General features: G+C 58.7%; 3 protein-coding genes across 11 annotated transcripts in view; 2 read left to right on the top strand and 1 right to left on the bottom strand.

Moving 5' to 3' along the window:
* Positions 1–3,809, top strand: part of DEDD (death effector domain containing) — a 42,685-nt gene extending 38,876 nt beyond the window's left edge. For all 5 annotated transcript variants that reach the window (XM_065573839.1, XM_065573838.1, XM_065573840.1 and 2 more), the window contains one exon: positions 728–3,809. In XM_065573839.1, coding sequence (XP_065429911.1) covers positions 728–1,104 — 377 coding nt within the window. In that variant the 3' untranslated portion in view covers positions 1,105–3,809. The remainder of the gene's footprint in view (positions 1–727) is intronic.
* Positions 3,714–13,305, bottom strand: NIT1 (nitrilase 1). 5 transcript variants are annotated; one of them, XM_005293739.4, is made up of 8 exons: positions 13,165–13,305; positions 12,504–12,652; positions 11,326–11,430; positions 10,829–11,104; positions 9,623–9,726; positions 7,771–7,904; positions 6,478–6,603; positions 3,714–6,177 (listed from the first exon to the last, which is right to left on the bottom strand). In XM_005293739.4, the coding sequence occupies exons 2-8, from the start codon at positions 12,509–12,511 to the stop codon at positions 5,899–5,901; spliced, it is 1,032 nt and encodes a 343-aa protein (XP_005293796.1). In that variant the 5' UTR covers positions 12,512–12,652; positions 13,165–13,305; the 3' UTR covers positions 3,714–5,898. The 5 variants fall into 5 exon arrangements, with proteins under 5 accessions (XP_005293796.1, XP_042699299.1, XP_005293797.1 ...); XM_042843365.2 differs by having other exon boundaries at positions 13,059–13,167; XM_005293740.4 differs by lacking the exon at positions 12,504–12,652 and having other exon boundaries at positions 13,165–13,297.
* PFDN2 (prefoldin subunit 2) lies at positions 13,304–17,179 on the top strand. The gene is made up of 4 exons (XM_005293738.4): positions 13,304–13,501; positions 14,045–14,133; positions 15,080–15,203; positions 16,860–17,179. The coding sequence occupies exons 1-4, from the start codon at positions 13,409–13,411 to the stop codon at positions 17,037–17,039; spliced, it is 486 nt and encodes a 161-aa protein (XP_005293795.1). The 5' UTR covers positions 13,304–13,408; the 3' UTR covers positions 17,040–17,179.
* The last annotated feature ends 531 nt before the right edge of the window (positions 17,180–17,710 follow it).

Here is a 17,710-nt window from a genome sequence, read left to right as displayed (position 1 = left end):
AGCTGGCAGTCCCGCTGACCTGGTCTGTCTGGTGAGAGCGCAGTGTCCGGATGCCAGTGACGGGGCACAGGTTTGGATTGCGCAGCTGATCCAAATGGGCAGAAGGGGGTTGGGGGTTGGAGGAGACAGGCTGGCGTCTCTGCAGCGCGCTGGGTGGTGATACTGAGCTGGGAATCGAGCTCTCTGGACTGGATTTTCGGAAGAGCTCAGCACCCAGTTAGGCGTCTATGGAGAAGGGCTCGTCCAGCAGCTCCTGCTCAGTGGGGATGCTGCTGGCAATGAGTGTAGGGCTGGGCACAAGGCAATGCCCTGTCAGCTGGAAACAGACCAGCTGTCATTGATATTTGTGACTGTTCATTGGCTCTTGGGTTTGGTGCTGGTTGCCATGATATCTAGGCACGCAGCACACGGGAGAGGCAAGACTGGGTCCGATAGCCAGGACCTATGGTCCCGCCTCCCCACCCACCACCAGAGCCACCTCTCCACAGCCAATGCTTGGTGACACACATGGTGAAGTGGGGAAGGAGCAGTGAGGTGGGGGCTAGTGGCCACTCTTGGGTTCCAGTTTGAGCTCCACTGCTGGCCCTGGCCTGGGTTACATCCCTCCCCTCTGTGTCATCTGGACAGGGCAGCTACCCCTTCCCCGGGGCGCGGAGTGCTGGGATCCTCAGGCAGAGGGGGGTTGCAGTGAACTCGCTAACTGTCCTCCCCTGCCTTCCACCCCCAGACATCCGCCTGCGAGTCCGAGCCGAGTACTGCCAGCACGAGACAGCGCTCCAGGGCAACGTCTTCTCCAACAAGCAGGATCCCCTGGAGCGGCAATTTGAGCGCTTCAACCAGGCCAACACCATCCTAAAATCCCGGGACTTGGGCTCTATCATCTGTGACATAAAATTCTCCGAGCTCACCTACCTCGACGCCTTCTGGCGCGACTACATAAACGGCTCGTTGCTGGAGGCCCTCAAGGGCGTCTTCATCACGGACTCGCTCAAGCAAGCCGTGGGCCATGAGGCCATCAAGCTGCTGGTCAACGTGGACGAGGAGGATTATGAGGTTGGGCGCCAGAAACTCCTGCGGAACTTAATGCTGCACACGGCCCCTTGACCCTCCCCCGGGCTTGGCCTTGGCCGCTCTTTGGGAGCCAATCGTTTCGTTTCGTTTTTTTTAAAAGGAAAAAATCATTTAAAAACCCACCGAGCCCCAGCAAACTCCTGCCAAGTGCTGTGTAACTGTGGGACCTGCCTGAGCGGCAGGAGTTAGCCAGCTCTCTGGTGGCCCCAGCCCGGCCAAGAGCCCATGATACCTGGGGCAACCCAGAGAGCAACTCCCCCTCTGCTCCGGGAGCCTGGCCAGAGGACGCCGAACCGCCCAGCGGTAGGAAGGGAGAGCTGCCGGCAGGAGCGCTGGGTGCTCACGCGTTCTGTCCTGTCCCCCCTCTGCCCCGGGTTCTCTTGTGCTGGTTTTTCTTTTATACGGTCTTCTTTTTAAAAAAAGGCAAAACTGTCTTGTGGGGCCGGGGCCCCGTGCGTGTGGGGGACGCAGGGCGGAGATGGGCCAGTGAGGTGGGGCTCTTGATTATTCACTTTAATAAAAATGAGCGAGCGCAGCGGGAGCTGTGTGCGTGTGGAATGAACAGCCTGCAGGGGTTGGGGCCTGTGGCATTAGCCTCCATTGATGGGAGCCCGTTCCCACCAGTCCACTTAGCACTCAGCTGGCGATCTTGCCGGGTGTGCCCGTAGCCAGTTTGGGTGTCTTTCCAGCGTGGGATGCCAGGAGGGAGGCTGAGCTAAGGTGACTGCTGGCGTGGCCCTGTGGCACCATCTGCTTGAGGCCGGGCGGGCTTGTTTCAGGAGTAACAGCTGCATCAACGGAGCTCGTGCTGAGCTGTGGGGTCAGTGTTCCTTTCTCCCTTTGTTATCCCCTTCCCAACAATCCCTGCCAGGCCTCTGATCCCAGAGAGGAAACCTGAGCAAGGGGCGCCCTGCCCTGCTGCTGTCTGATGCATAGAGCTGGTCCAGCCACAGCTGCTCTCCCCCCGGAGCTGAGAGATGCTTGCAGACCCAACAGGAGAGTTCTGCACAGGGAGACGTGCATCCCCACTCCCTTTGCCTGCAGGGTGAGGGCGCAGGTGGGCAGGGCTGGGCTTTTGGGATGTTCTGGGGCAGTGTCACAGCAGCAGGGTCTGGGCTGGGGAGCGCCCAACACTGGCCCATGTCACAGACGATGCTCCAATGTTTCCCTCTTGCTACTACCAGGTCAGGCTCAGTGGCGGTGCGGTGGGGTTGGCTGCGGGACGCAGGGGTGGGCTGGGCAGCGGGGAGGGATGCAGTTCCGCAGGTTGCAGAGTAACGCTTTGGCACGGGGCCCGTTCCCAACTGGGAAGAAGGTAGCTCCTGTTTGATCCTACCCTATAACGGACGGTTTGTGAGATGAATTTGTTCCCCCTGCCCAGCTCTACGGCTCCAGCTGGGAACCTAGAGGTGGGGAAAAATCCACTCAGGGAGGTATTGCCGGTTTGCTCCTTGGCGCTGGGTCGTCTGTCTGTTGCTGGCACTGGACATCCCACGAGGAAGGAGCTGCTCCCAACAGGCGCGAGTAGGAGGTGCTGGCCTGTCTAGTTACAGTGTGGGGCCAGCAAGCTGTTTGTTTGCAAAGCACCTGGCACCTCGGGGCTGCTGTAATACAAACAGTCTCAGAACTGGCCCTCGGCCTGCCCCTCCCTTATGATCCCCACAGCTGAGAGAGCCCTCGCCCAGCATGGGGATTGAGCTGGATAAAGCAAGAACACGCTAGCGGCTGTGGTCCGAGCGCCTCCCCCCCTGCACGCAGGACACCAGAGGCCATTGAGCGGGTTGGGGCCGGTGGCCGGCTTAGTTGCATATTTTAAATTTTGGGATGACTTTTGTTACCTTTTGGTAACAGGCCTCTGGCCTTGTTCCCGCCTCTCGAGCCCAGAACTTGGTGCCAGGACAGACATAGCCAGTTACATGCCCACTTCGTAACATGATGTCCAGGCTCCATTGAGCCTGGGGCCAGATGTGGCGCCTGGAGGCTGAGTGGGTTTGTCATTGAAATGGTCACGCTGAGTACCGCTCTGCCAGGGGCATCGAGTGCATTTTAATTGGAAAATTCTCTTCCTCCCCAGTTCTTTTCCTGGTAACTCAAGTAGACACTCAAGGATTTAGGAGCCTCAAATCTAAAGCAGCTCCACACAATTCCACACTGAGTTTAAGGAGAACAAATGGGTCTGAGGGTTATTTTTCTGGATTTGATTTTCTTCTTCCCACCCTCCCACATCTCTGCTGAGCTGCAGGGTGTTTTCCCTATCGGCCCAGATGCTCAAAGGTATGTAGGTGCCCAACTCCCAAGGGGAGATACACACCTCAGTACTCTTGAGGATCTGTGCCTTGAAAGACTGTTGGAAGCCAGATCAGTGCACACGGGGTGGAGGAATGTTTGTTATGAATTGTTGCTGCCCTACCCAGCCATGGGCAGAGGGACAAGAAAGGGCGTTGTGCTTACCAAGTCCCCATCCAAGGAAGAGGGCATGTGATAGCCCTGCGGGCTGCAACCCTCATGCCTCAATGGGATTGTTTGGTGTGTGTGTGTTGATGCATTTTCTATCCACAGGTTGTCTCAGTTGAGAGCGCGTAGACCCCCTCCCCTCCCCACACACACCTCCCTCTTTAAGGACAATTCTGGCACAAACTGTGTAATTTCTGTGACTCTTCTGTATTTTTTAAACTTCCAATATAACAGTCATAATCCCCGTGTAGCTTTCAGTTTTCTTGAAATAAACATCTACTGCATCTCGTCTGCTTCGTTACTGCTCGGCTGCTGGGTCAGACGGACCTGCTGCTGCTGGGTCATGTACGTTCCCTTCCAGCTGTTTGGGGTGTTTTGTTTTGAAGTGTCTCATCTGGCCTCTGGTTTTCCATTTCCTTCCGGGCTGACCTTGAGCCCTGCAGAAGCACATCTGCCTGGGCAGGGTAACGTTTATCTTCTTTGTAAGATCCCAACTGGCCTAGCTCAGCGAAGCCCCAGAGACACGTTAAGCTGCTGGGCCCCGGGTGTGCTTGGCTGCCCTCGCTGGGGGGCTGCTGTTCCCCCTCTTCGGTTTGGTAAAGGTGCAATCCTCATTATTGTCATAGCTGCACTTCAATGAAAGATGCTGTGCTGGGGAAAAGGAGCTGAGAGTAGCAGGGGCCCTGTGGGTTGCATGGCTAGAGAATGCCCCTCTTCACTGCTGATCAGCGCCAGAACCATCTAGCAATGTCTACCTGAGTCTGCAGCCAGCCTGAACCACTAGGTCCACCACCCATGAACTGCCCCCCTGGATTTAAATCAGCCTGTAGATGATGTAAGTGGGGCCTTGATTAATTGCACTGGCTCAGCCACTAGACCTAGCTCGGTTAGGGCTGGACCCTCTTTCTCCCCCTCCCCCCATACAACTCACAATTCTCTATTATGACTTAACTGAACCCTCATGCTCTTCCTGGGAGGAAATCCAGCCTTGGCCCTGGTTTCTAGAGGCAAACTCAAGGGCCACCGCAAAAGTACTGTCCCAAAGGTCTCACGCTGGGTGCACCTGCCTGAACAGACAGGCTCCCTGCAGGTAACATAAAAGAGGCCAGGGAAGTCATTACAAGCTGGGAATATAAGCCAGGATTCCAGCTCTAACCACTTGAGAGACAGTCCCTTTACTGGGGCAGGGAACATGTTTCCTGCTACACGGTTGGTCTTTGGGCCTTGCTCTCCATAGGGCCAGTGGGCTTGGAGGAGAAAGTGACACACACACAGGGACAGTAGCTTAGATGCAAGGCAGAGCTACCACAAGGCACTGGGATGGGGAGGGGAGATAATGGCTGGCAGGCAGGGGGCCCTGAGCCTGGGGGAGAGGTATAGCACAAAGATTATCCAGTTCTGCTTTATGCCAGGGTTGTGGCCAGCATTTAGCCCTCTAGGCTGCCCATTACTTCAATTACTAAGTGTCATTTGTCCTTTCACCAGCTGCCTGGGTCTCATGCTAACATGGAGCTTTTCACCTAAGGATCGTGGAGCACGTGAGTGTCACAGGACAATGGGGAAACTGAGGAAGGGACCTGTCCAAGGTCTCTCAGCAGCGTTGGAGGGGCTATAACCAGGGTGCAGTTCCCTGCTCCAGGACCCCAGGAACTCTAAAGGTGAAGTAGCCCAGGCCAATCCATCCCTTGCTGAGGCCCAGGGGAGACTCAGGCCCACCCTATATGCTCAGAAGTAGCAGTGACTTTGCACTCTTAGAACTTCCTAACTAGTTATGAATGACAGGAACTGCCCCGGGGGGGGGGGACGGGACATCAGCCCCTCTCCCCGTGCTGCGAAACGGAGACCCCAGGCAGGGGGGTGGGAAGTAGTGCTAAGGGCAGCAGGCAGGACCCCTCAGGAGCTGGTACACACGAGCGTTTGCTGAGCTGTGACTTCAGCTCAGCCCCGGGAACCTCTCCGTAGAGCTGGGGGGTGGCCAGCAGCTGCCTCACTTCCGCTTCCTCCCTCTACCTGCTCAGCCGCGGGAGCCCCCTGCGAATGCACCTTCCGCAGGGTGGCTGCCTGGGGGCCGACGGAGGCTCAGGGGGAGCTGCTCCCTTCACCCCTGGGAAATGCTCTGTTTTCGCTAGGGCCTGGAGCAGGAATTGTGCTGCAGTTCCATGCTGTCCCCCAGAGGGCGCCTCTGCCCAGCACACACTGGGAGAGCCCTCGGGCCAGCTCAGCCAGTCATCCTATTGCTAAATGAATCAGTGACTGATCACTGGGTCTGTGCGGGGTGGGGAGGGGATATCGGGAGGGGTCTCTGCTCCCTGATCACGGAGCGTTGCAGGGCTTGGCTGGCAGTGGTGGATTTTCCAGGGTGGGGGGAGCCCCTCAGGGGGGCGGGGGTTTCTTCAGCACAGTGACCCTGCCGTACAGATCGGCCCGCCGGTGGGTGCAGACCGGCATCTCCCGGCGGATGCGGCGCAGGTAGTCCAGGTCGATCTCGGCGTAGCACAGGCCTGGCCCCTCCTGGCACTGGGCGATCACGCTGCCCCAGGGGTCCACCACCATGGCGTGGCCGTAGGAGGTGCGGCGCTCGTGGTTCTTTCCGGTCTGAGCTGCTGCCACCACGTAGCACTGGGTCTCGATGGCGCGGGCTCGCAGCAGCACCTGAGCGGGGCGGACAGAGGGGCAGGGGTGCTCACCACGGACGCTCCCCGCCAAGCTCCAACCAGCCAACCCCCCTAGCCAGCCCCTGGGCTAGTTCTGGGCTATTGGCAGGAGGCTCTGAGCCCAGGCTTCCCCCATATCATCTCCCCAGCGGGTCTCAGCTGGACGTGTTGCTTGACACTTCTTCTAATGGTCAGGAGCTGTTCTAAGGGCGACGTGTGCACATGTCTGCACGCCCACTAGAGTGCGCGGTGGTCTCATATACACAGGCTCTGCATTGCTCGTCAGGGCTGGACTCACCTCCCAGTGGGCGGAGCCTGTGGTCACCGTGAAGGCCGATGGGTAGGTGAGAATCTCTGCCCCCTCCTGGGTTAGCGCCAGAGAGATTTCTGGGAAACGCAGGTCATAGCAGATGGCAAGGCCAACCTGGAGGAGGAAGAGGGGTTCTGTGAGCCGGCGAATGACACAGATCCCCATAGGTGCTGCTAGTGATGGGCCTCAACCAAGCAAGGGCCGCAGCTGCCCTAGGCTCCAGAACTCGCCCCCAGGGCAGCTCCGGCCCTGTCTGCACAACAACTGCCACCAAAGTGGGGGGGATCCGAGGGCCTGATTGTGCCTGCTTCAATGGAAACCCAATTCACTAGAGAGAAGGCCAACTGGGCTCCAATTTACCCTGTGCCCAAACACCCAAGGGCGCTAGATGCATTGTACAGGCCACCCATGGAAAGCTGCAAGAATGACCCACGGAACTCACTGCTGCAGGATTTCACTGCAGCAGACATTGGCAGAGATCAGTCAGGGGATGGGAGCCAGGATGGCACCTACACTGATACTAGCAGGAATCAGAATGACGTGGGCCATCGGTCCTCATGCTCCAGGGGTTACTGGGGCCAGGCATAAAGCCTCACTGCACACCAGGGTGCGTCATGGTCACTGTTGGGGGAGGGGGTTGGGCATGCTGCCCCCGTAGTCTGTCATGCGTTAGTGAAATCAGGGAACTGGTCCCGATACCGCCACTACATCTGGAAGCGGTTACCTGTACCAAATATGGTGACGCCAGCCAAATATTCAGCCCAGTGAGACGCCTTCCCTCCCCCCCAGCTGTGGCAGGGAATCAAGGAAGTCAGCACAGGTTACTGGGGCTCCCGGTTGGGCCTAGGGCTCCCCCAGCCCCATATGCAAGAGCACTCCTCTCCCTCCCTCCCCCCCCTTTGAACTCTCATTTTCCATGAAACAATCCTACCTGGGGCAGGCAGTGGCCGTGGGCCCTGAGCAATGACCCAGCCAGGCCTCAACTCCCAACGGAAACATTTCTGAATTCTCAGAAATCCTCACCAGAGGGGAAACCTGTCTCCCGCCCAGCCCAGCCTGAGCTACCCAGAGGAACGGGAGATGCTGAGGGCTCTGTCTCGGCAGCCATAAGGGCTCAGGATCAGTGGCTGCTAGAGCCCTGCTCTGCTCTCAGCTAAGTCCAGAGTCACCCCCGCTGTTGGCGCCGTCGCTCCAGATCGACAGTACGGGGCTTGGCCTGAGAGTCTCAGATCTTGGCTCACCCTGCCCAGCGCCCCCTCCCTACCGCACCCGGGCTCCTACCTTCCCAGCAGGGGTGCTGACGGGCGGCACAATCTCAGGCCCGGGGTTGGTGAACTTGCTCTCCTTCATAGACACTCGCCCTTCCAGCTCCACGTCGCAGAGGTGGGTCTTCCTGTACGTGGCCACGACGTGCCCTGGGGACGAGGGGGAGAGGAGACTGCAGGCAGCATGGGCATTCCCCCGCCTCTAGGAGAAGGGGGGGTCAGGGGAAAGGGCCAACACCCCAGGCTCTGTGGCGCTGGCCAGATGAGATCTCCAAGTGCTTTGCAACCCCACCACTGACTCCTCCCCACAGCCTCTAGGAGGTGGGTCAGCAGCATTGTCCCCATTGGAGGCAAGGGGAAGGGATGTCCCCAGCAAAGGGCAGAGCTGGGGATAAAACCCAGGAGTCCTGACTCCCACACTGCCTCCTTCTTCCCAGCTTGGATGAATCAGGGATCTGGTTCATGCCCTGGCCCCGAGCTGCCAGCATGTGTGTGATGCTGTCTAAAGGGGAAGGTGACAGTCTATACTAATATGGTCACCACTTTTACAAAAGTGTGATAAATCTTGTTGAAAGTATGTATTGTGAGGGATCATTGGAAAAGTTGTAAGCCGCTGAGTATTAGTATCCTGTTATAATGTGTGTATTGACACTGTGTGTGGAGTTATGAAATTCTGGTATATGTTTGTAACTCAAACATGTTGTCTATCTGAGAAACGCCCACAGGCTGGCTCTTCGGGTATAACAAAATCTGTAAATAGGGGCCTCTGCATGTTGCCCCAAAGATCCCTCAGACTGCATGTGCACAGGAGGTGCCAGCAAAATTTGTAGTTCACATCCAGGACTGATGGCAAAGAACGTACGCCGTGGAACTGTCTGACTCGTGACACAGCCAGGATTTTTCCTGCAAAAAGGTGGAAGATAGAAAGAGGAGACCAAAGGCCCCTCACCACCTCTTTCCTGAATTCTAACTGGGGAAATTTCAAATAAATGGACGGAGGTCCCCAAAACTATTTGGCCAACCCAGGGAGACTTATAGACAACGAGCAGATTTAACATCCTGCTATCATTTTGGATAACATAGTTTCATCCAACTTTTATTTGCTTTGGCCGTTTAGTAACTCTCATTCCTTTTTCTTAGTTCATAAATCTTTTGTTAGTTTACTAAAGGATTGGCTGCAGTGTTGTCTTTGGTTTAAGGTCCTGAGCATCCACTGATCTGTTTTAATAACCTTTCCTCACAGCAGTCTAGTCTGCCTGGGTGGTGACATAGGCTGGAATGTCTAAGGGGACTGTCTGCGGCTCCGGGTTAAGCTAGTATGGCGATCCAAAAAAAACCGAGGAGTCCTTGTGGCATCTTAGAGACTAACAAATGTATTTGGGCATAAGCTTTCGTGGGCTAAAACCCACTTCATCGGATGCATGCAGTGGACAATACAGTAGGAAGATATTTATACATAGAGAACCGCATGCATCCAATGAAGTGGGTTTTAGCCCACAAAAGCTTATGCCCAAATACATGTTAGTCTCTAAGGTGCCACAAGGACTCCTCGGTTTTTTTGCTGATACCGACTAACACGGCTACCACTCTGAAACCTATGGCGATGCAGGAACACACATTTGTTGCAGCTCTGGTTAAATCTAATTCTAGACTATACCCCGAGTGTGGGAGCATCCGCCTAGTTTTTGACAGTCTGACCTGTAGATTGGCCCTCTCAGCTGTGCCCATACCAGGCACGGGACAACAGGCAGAGAGCAGTGACCCCTTCACATCCATCAGTTATCCCACAATGGCAGGGGCTCGGAGCCAGGGCAGTGCCAGGAGATTTCCCTGCAGGGAGGGGCTGGCGCAGCACCCAACGCTCTCACCTGTGGGGTCCAGGAGCAGGTGAGAGTTATAAATCCTCCGGGTGCTGGCCCAGTCCTCGCCTCTCTCGTGGAAGCCACCCAGAGACAGCCACACTCCACACTCCCTGCCAGGCAGAGATGCACCCGCATTACACAGGAGCTTGGAGCCCTCCCTGGGCCCTCACTGCCCCCCACATGCCCGAGCAATGGCTCTGGACCCTGACAGCCTCAACCCCCAGAAGAGGGTATTCACCCACAAAAGCTCATGCTCCAATACGTCTGTTAGTCTATAAGGTGCCACAGGACTCTTTGCTGCTTTTACAGATCCAGACTAACACGGCTACCCCTCTGATACTCAACCCCCAGAGCGGCTGCAGCCCAGGGCAAGCTTCCCTCGCACACTTCCCTGCTTGCACGCGCCCGCCCTGCCAAGGCCCCGCCAGCGGATAGCGCTGGTTCCATAGCTCACTCAGCGCTTGGCCCGTCTGCCGGCTACTGCCGGCCACGTCTGTCCAATAGGAACAGGACTGAGCCCCGCCCAGCAGACTGGATGGGGACAATGCCCGAACCGGCAGCCAAAGCAGACGGGCTCCACAGCCTGTCCCAACGAGAGCGGCTGTGGTCCACGCTGCCATTTAGAGAGATGCTGTCAAGGCTGGGAGGCCTGCAGTGAACCCTAACCAGCTTCGCTTTGCTGCCTCTCCTGCCATCCCCTGCCCACCCGGCCTGAGAAGGGACCACAAGCCCCATCAGCCCCGCCAGGGCCCTTCCAAACGGGGTTCGGGTCACATCCAACCTCTCCTCCTTGAGGGTCTAACCCTTCAGAGATCTGGCACTAAATAGGGTAGTTCATTCCTGCCCCCTCCCATCACCTGGGTCCCACACCGAGTCCCTTGCTTCCAGAGCGATTATGACAGAGTGAAGGGAGTTCAGGAACAATGGGGAAAGGTTCAAAGCGAGGGGAGCAAGCTCCAGGCAGATGAGGGATAGACAGGGCGGTACACGGGGGTGGAATAGTGAGAGCAGGGCGAAACGAAGTGCGGGATCACCATTTGGCTGGAAAGCAGAGTACAGCCGTGGGGCAGCTCCCCAGGGATGGGGCGGGAGCCCCATCACGCAGGCCATTTGAACAAGGCCGGGCTAAGCGAGTGGACCCAATCCTGCCCTGGCCCTGAAAGGGATCTCGCAGCGCCGCCTGTGCTGCTCTTCCGTCGTACAGAACCGTACCTGGCCAGGCCGGCGTAGCGCTGAATCTGGGCCCCCTCCAGGCTCTCGGCCAGGCTCAGGGTCTCTTGCATGTCGCTGCCGATGAAGTCGAAGGCCTCGGGGAGGAAGACGATGCAAGCGCCACGGTGTGCTGCCTCCTGGATGAGCTGTGAGCAGCTGGCGAAGTTCTGCTCCTTGTCGGGCGTGGAGGTGAGCTGGCACACGGCGATGAGGGGCTTCAGCGCAATGGCAGCCATGATGCCAGGCTGCCAAGGGGCACAGGACAGCAGGGCAGGGCTGGGGGCCAGGAACAAGAGGAGAGTGGAACAGACTGATCGAGGAGAGGCAAACGGCTGCAGCTTCTGGGCTCCAGCCCAGCTTTCTATGGTCGTGTTGTAAAGGGTCCTTCCAGAGACGGCCTTGGACAGGACGCCTATGCCTAGGCCTTAGAGAATCAGGCATCAGCTTCCTCCAACCCTCCCCAGGTGCCCAACTCCCCACAACCCCGCCCATTGTACCTGCGGCTGGCTGTGCAGGATGGGATCCTTCGCAGCTGCCTCCCGGGAGCCTGGCGAAAGGCCCGGTGCAGCGGGCACAGATGGGTCTGGATCACTGCTCTGAGCCTGGGGGATGCGCAGGGAAAGGGGGGGGGGTTAACGATTCTGTTCAACCGCTGCAGCGAGAAGCCCAGACCAACCCCACTCCTTGGAGGCCTGCTGATGGCGGCCCGGGGTGATGGGTGGAGGTGGGGGGGGGGTTAAAAGAAGATCAGTGTTTCCCTTTTCAATAGAAAATAAATAATAATAATAATAATAATAATGGGAAATAGGAATAGCCCAGTGCTGACAAAGAACCCTACCACAACACACCAGCACAGAGCTCAGGAACAATCCTACCACAACCTATGAGCACAGCCAGTCCAGCACTCATGAACAACTCTACCATAATAAACCAGCCTGGTGTTCAGGAACAACCCTACCACAACACACCAGCACAGTGCTGAGGAACAACCCTACCACAACACACCAGCACAGTGCTGAGGAACAACCCTACCACAACAAACAAGCATGGTGCTCAGAAACAACCCTACCACCACAAACCAACCTGGCCAGCCCAGCACTCGTGAACAACCCTACCACAACACACCAGCCTGGCCAGCCCAATGCTTGATTTAGTTGGGGATTGGTCCTGCTGTGAGCAGGGGGTTGGACTAGATGACCTCCTGAGGTCCCTTCCAACCCTGATAGTCTATGATTCTATGCTCATGAACAACCCTACCACAACACACCAGCCCGGCACTCAGCATCACAGCTTGGCACAGTCCTTGAGAAGCTTTCCAAAATACCTGTGCCAACAAACACCAATATTTCTTCATCCAGATTCATGTCCCTTTTGCAGCCACTTTCTCTGAACATCTGACCTGAGAGACTTCCTGGACGGACCATCCTAGAAACTTGGTCCCAAGAAGGTGGCTCAGGCAGCCAGAGACAAGAAACCAGTTTCTTGCTGCTCAGTGGTTTATCTCAGCAACAGCAGGAAGGTCAAGTCTGGCCTCCCGGGGGTTGGTTGCAGGAGCTATGGGAGGGCACAGTGATATTTGCTCAGCGAACTTTGAGCTGGTCTTCTCCAACACAAACACAGAGCAACGTGCATGTGAAAATACCCCCAACAACCTGCCTCCAACCATAAAACAAACCTTATCATAGCAAAACCCTCCACTGCACACACTTATTCTCCAAGGGAGAGGGTGAGAGAACAAACCACACGTGCCAGATGCCAGGCAATTGCTTAAGGCATGACCGGAAGGCGCTCCTACGCCGGCGAGGACCACGATGGCATAAGAATCTACGGAGAACAGAAAGCGAGAACAAGATAATCGAAGGGCAGGGGTGTGGTATGGTTAATAAAGGCGTCCATTAGCCAAGATGGGCATTTGCTGTTGAGGCCAAAACGGCGTCGACACAAATCTGAGCTTTGAACCCTTTGACCCCAAGTCCCTTCCCCCTTCAGCTCTGGCTTGTGGGGCTCTGGGGGGCGACACGAGCTCTGCGGAGAGCCCAGGGGCTGCACCGGCCTCCACACGGGCGGAGTTTTTAATGGACAAACCCAGGCCCAGGACCTCTATTTTGTTGCAGCGAAATCTCAGTCTCTGGATGGACAGAACTACAATGGCGAGATCAGATCCGCTCCCGCCTCGTACCCCGCACCCCCCGCTCCCCCTTCCCGGGGCGGGGCCCCCGACGGGCCGTACCCAGCCTGCGCTGACTGCCAGGGGCGAGCCCCCGGGGCGAGCCCGAGAGCAGGTACCGCCCCTCCCCCACCCCCAGCTCCGCCCCCCTAGCGAGCGGGGCCGTTACATGGAGCAGGCCGCGGGGACGGGGCCGCCGGCGGGGTGGGCGAGGCCGCTCCTGGTTCCCGAGGCCGCCGGAAGGCTGCGGGGGGCAGAGAGCGGAGCCAGGCCCGGCGAGCCGGAAGGGCCCCTAGCGAAGGGGGCGGCCCAGGAGCGTCGCTAGGGGACGTGCCCCAAACAAATATGGCGCCCAAAGGCCCCTTTTCCCGTCCGCTGGAGGTCGTGACCCCGGAAGTGGGGAGGAACGGACCATGCGCAGAACTGGCGGGAAGATGGCGGACAGTGGGAAGAGCAAGAGCGCACCGACAGCTCCATCCACCGGCAAAGCCCTGACGGCGGAGCAGGTACCGGGCGGGACCATCGCACCTGAGGGGGGGAGGGAGAAGTGTGTGTGTGTGCGCGTGCCGGGCGGGCCCATCGCACCCGATGGGGGGGGGACACGTGTGTGTGCGCCGGGCTGGCCCGTCGCACCCGATGGGGGGGGAGACGGACACATGTGTGTGCCGGGGGGCCCCATCGCACCTGATGGGGGGGCGTGTGGGTGCTGGGCGGGCCCATCGCACCCGATGCGGGGGGGACGTGTGTGTGTGTGTGCTGGGCGGGCCCATCGCACCCGATTGGGGGGACGGGGACGTGTGTGTGTGTGTGTGTGTGCCGGGCTGGCCCGTCACACCCGGGGGGGGGGCATGTGTGTGTGTGTGTGTGTGTGTGCCGGGGGGTCCCATCGCACCTCATGGGGGGGGGGGGCGTGTGTGTGCTGGGCGGGCCATCGCACCCGATTGGGGTGGGGGAGTGTGTGTATTTCGGGCTGGTCCATCGCACCCGAAGGGGGGTGTATATTGAGTGGGGTTCTTCCCCCCCCCCCCGACCTTCCCCTCCCCCTGCAGGTGGTGGCCGGGTTCAACCGGCTGCGGCAGGAGCAGCGGGGCCTGGCCTCGAAGGCGGCAGAGCTGGAGCTGGAGCTGAACGAGCACAGGTGGGGCAGGATCGGACCCCTCCTCCCCCGCGCTGAGCTGCCCTGGGGCAGCTGCTGTGGCCTCGCCTGGACCCCAACTGTGCCGTGGGGGCTCCCTGCTGTGCTGCACGTGGCCCTTCTCCCAGATCCCCCACGGCTCACATGGGCCGAGCCGGACATGGCGTAGCCCTGATCTTAGTGGCTCTGTATCTGGGCCATGCCCGGTGAGACGGGCCCCGCCCCTGCTCTTGCAAAGAACCCCAATCTCTGAGGCCCCGAGACGCTGAGGGCCTGGCCCAGGGTTGCACAGGGACTCTGGTGGAGTCAGGAATTGAACTGGGGTCTCCCAAGTCCCAGCTGGCACCCCAAGAGGGCCATCCTTTTCAGCTGCCCGCGGGCACCTGCCTGCTGCTGCTTCTTGCCCGCCAGCTCTCCCTGCAGGGGATCCTGAATTGGATTCCACTGTGTGCTTCCTGGACTGGTCAGTGGGGCCAGATGGGGAAAGGAGGGGGCAGAGCTGGAGTCCAGGTTGTTGGGGGCTGTAGGCGGGTGAGCTAGGGTGCCTGGAGAAAGCACAGCAGCCAATGAAATGAGTCACCCCCTTGGTGGGGGGCGGAAGGAGGTTCTGGGCTGGGCTGCCTGGAGATCATGGTGAGAGCTGAGACCTTGGGAGAAGGCACCCAAAGAACCAACATGCCGTTGGAAATAATCGCTGGCCTAGTGGGCATTACCAGCCATAGCCAGGGTGATGGTGGCAGCATCTCATGGAGATGTAGGGCTTTGGCCTTGGCATGTGGGGCTTGCCTTGGGCTCTGATCCCATCGTGACTCTGAACACAGGGCCCTGGGTATCGGGTAAGCTGGGCCTGAGACTATCCCGTGTGGCCAGGCCCTGTGGATCTGCAGCCCTGGCCGTACGGTCTCTGTGGGGTCTGGAGGGACTTCAGCAGCGTCTGCCTTTCCCACAGCCTGGTCATCGACACGTTGCGAGAGGTGGACCCCACCCGCAAGTGTTACCGCATGGTGGGCGGGGTGCTGGTGGAGCGCACGGTCAAGGAGGTCCTCCCGGCCCTGGAGAGCAACAAAGAGCAGGTAATGCGGGTGCAGGGCACCACCAGGATCTGGGGAGGGCACTGCCCCCAAAGGCGGCCACACAGGCTCTCCTCTGGAATCCCGCTACGCTCTGAGCCCCACTGGTATGACTGCACCCTGTTTCTCTTGGTGATGGAGCATCTTCTCCATCTTGCTGGAGGGGCCATGATGTGATTAGTGCAGAGGTGAACAGGGCATTGTGTCTGGGAGTGGGGAGGTGCTGGACCACTCTCCATTGGGCTCTCTGAGGGAGAGAGCCGGAGAGGATCAGTGTCCACTGGATTTCAGGGGGAGTTTGGCCCCTGTGGAGCCTCCCAGCCCTGGGTCCCAGAGAGACCCTACCAAGCCATCCCTTGTCCAAAAGGAGCAATTAACCCCTTCTCATCCAGGGGGTAGCACAGAGTGTGAGTGGGGACACTGAGTCGCAAGTATTTTTCATTAAAATCTTACAGTTCCCACGTTTTCCCAGGCCGGGCTGTCACAGCGAGTCAGTAACTGAGACAGGAATAGAACCCAGGCGTCCGGGCTCCTGTGCTTGGGCTCTTCTCAATTCCTAATTTTCATCGTTGGTCTCTGGCAGGGCTGTGCTCATTGCTTCCCTTTCCCCTTCAGGGAGCTGGGAGCAGCAGTGCCTGCCTCACGGTGAGCACAGCTGCTGTCCCGTCGCTAACTGACCGACCCGCTGCCACACGCTCCCCTGCGATATCCCACTCCTGGCCAGTGTGGCCCTGATCTCCTCACTGGGGTGGTGGTGAAGGGGTTTCTGGCCATGCACACCGGCCTGGGGTTAAGTATCAGGGGGTAGCCGTGTTAGTCTGTATCTACAAAAACAACAAGGCCTGGGGTTAAGTGACCCTGCCATCATACATGGGGAGGAGCGGATGGCAGTGTTCAGCCTGGGATTGCAATAGACCAGGGGTGGGCAAACTATGGCCCGCGGGCCAGAGCCGTTTTAAGGCAGCCTGCGAACTCCCGCTGGGGAGCGGGGTCTGGGGCTTTCCCCGCTCTGGGGCACTGGGTTACGGGCCGCACCACATGGCTTGGCCCCACTCCGGTGCTCAAGCTGGGGTGCTGGGTCGGGGGCCACATCATGGAGCCCGGTCCCGCTCCGGCGCTCCAGCCAGGGCGCTGGGTCGGAGGCTGTCCCACGCGGCTCCTGGAAGCCACGGCATGGCCCTGCTCCAGCTCCTATGCACTCCAATGGGATCTGCCGGGGCAGTGCCTGCGGCTGGGGTAGCGTGCAGAACCGCCTGGCTCACCTCCGCATAGGAGCCAGAGAAGGGACATGCTGCTGCTTGAGGTAAGCGCTGCTCGGAGCCTGCACCCTTGAGCCTCTCCTCATGCCCCAAATCCCTGCCCAGGCCTGATCCCCCTCCTGCCCTCCCAACTCCTCGGTCCCAGCCCCAGAGCACCCTCCTACACCCCAAACTCCTTATCCCCAGAGCTCACTCCCCCAACCAGAGCCCTCACCCCCTCTCGCACCCCAACCCCAATTTTGTCAGCATTCATGGCCTGCCATACAATTCCTATTCCCAGATGTGGCCCTCAGGCTAAAAAGTGTGCCCACCCTAGGGGGGTGGAGGGAGGTGCGTGCCAGTGCCCGCCCTGCACCCCAGCCCTGACTGACTCCCTCCCTCCCTGCTTCCAACCCTGCAGATCAACAAAATCATCGAGACCCTGACCCAGCAGCTGCAGGCGAAGGGCCAGGAGCTGAACGAGTTCCGGGAGAAGCACAACATCCGCGTGATGGGGGAGGACGACCAGAAGCCACCGCCCAAGGAGAGCTCCGATGGGGCGGGAGCCAAGACCAGCTCTGCCGGGGTCCTGGTCTCCTAGGAGGGAGACCATTGTGTCCAGACCCCTACCCAAAGGACTTTCTGCATCCCTCCCCCTCCCTGACCTCTGAGGCTTAACTTTATTATTTGGTGTCGCTCTTGTAATATTTTTGTTGTTGTTAAATAAACATTTTTCTGTCACGAGCTTAGGTGAATGTGGGGCTGGGGGAGGGGCTGGACTGGCCCCCTAGAGGTTAGTTTTTGCCCACTGAGCAGGGGCACTGGCTACCGGGAAGGGATGGGTCCTTGAGTTCTGCCGATATTGCTGGTGTGGGAGCCAGATGCCACACTGGGGTTTTTATGCGGATGCCTGCTCCCAGGAGCTGCAGTGAGGCGCGGCTCTCGTACGCCAGCAAGCAGGCATCCCTCGCGGCCATGCCATAGCTGGATTTGAGCTGCTGGGTAGAAAGAACAAGGATCTGCGACCCACCACCAGGGCCTCCAGCCGGCCGACCCTCCCGCTTGCAGGAGAGGTCCTGGGAAGCTCCTGTCTCAGGGAGAGGCTCCTGTTCCAGAGCCCTGGCTGGTGGCGAATGACAAATGAGTCTAATCAGCCCCTGGCAACAAGTGGAGCCAGATGGCTGCCTGGCCGCAGTATTGGCCATGTGGAGGAATGGGAGTCAGGGTGGCTGCATCGCACCTGTTTCATTCCATGGGCATCTTCTCCCGGCT

The sequence above is a fragment of the Chrysemys picta genome, chromosome 20, assembly GCF_011386835.1.
Source record: "Chrysemys picta bellii isolate R12L10 chromosome 20, ASM1138683v2, whole genome shotgun sequence".
In the NCBI taxonomy this organism is placed as follows: Eukaryota; Metazoa; Chordata; order Testudines; family Emydidae; genus Chrysemys; species Chrysemys picta.
This window is presented reverse-complemented; position numbering and strand designations above follow the sequence as displayed.

Bases quoted from the DNA above. Each gene is read 5' to 3' on its own strand.
- NIT1 (XM_005293739.4), bottom strand. The intron at 11,105-11,325 runs GTACAATGGGCG...CCTGGCCCCCAG, and splicing joins TCCTGCACAGCCAGCCGCAG to CCCTGCCCTGCTGTCCTGTG. The intron at 6,178-6,477 runs GTGAGTCCAGCC...CGCCCCGCTCAG, and splicing joins CAGGCTCCGCCCACTGGGAG to GTGCTGCTGCGAGCCCGCGC.
- PFDN2 (XM_005293738.4), top strand. From the start codon at position 13,409: ATGCGCAGAACTGGCGGGAAGATGGCGGACAGTGGGAAGAGCAAGAGC. The intron at 13,502-14,044 runs GTACCGGGCGGG...CTCCCCCTGCAG, and splicing joins AAGCCCTGACGGCGGAGCAG to GTGGTGGCCGGGTTCAACCG. The intron at 14,134-15,079 runs GTGGGGCAGGAT...CCTTTCCCACAG, and splicing joins CTGGAGCTGAACGAGCACAG to CCTGGTCATCGACACGTTGC.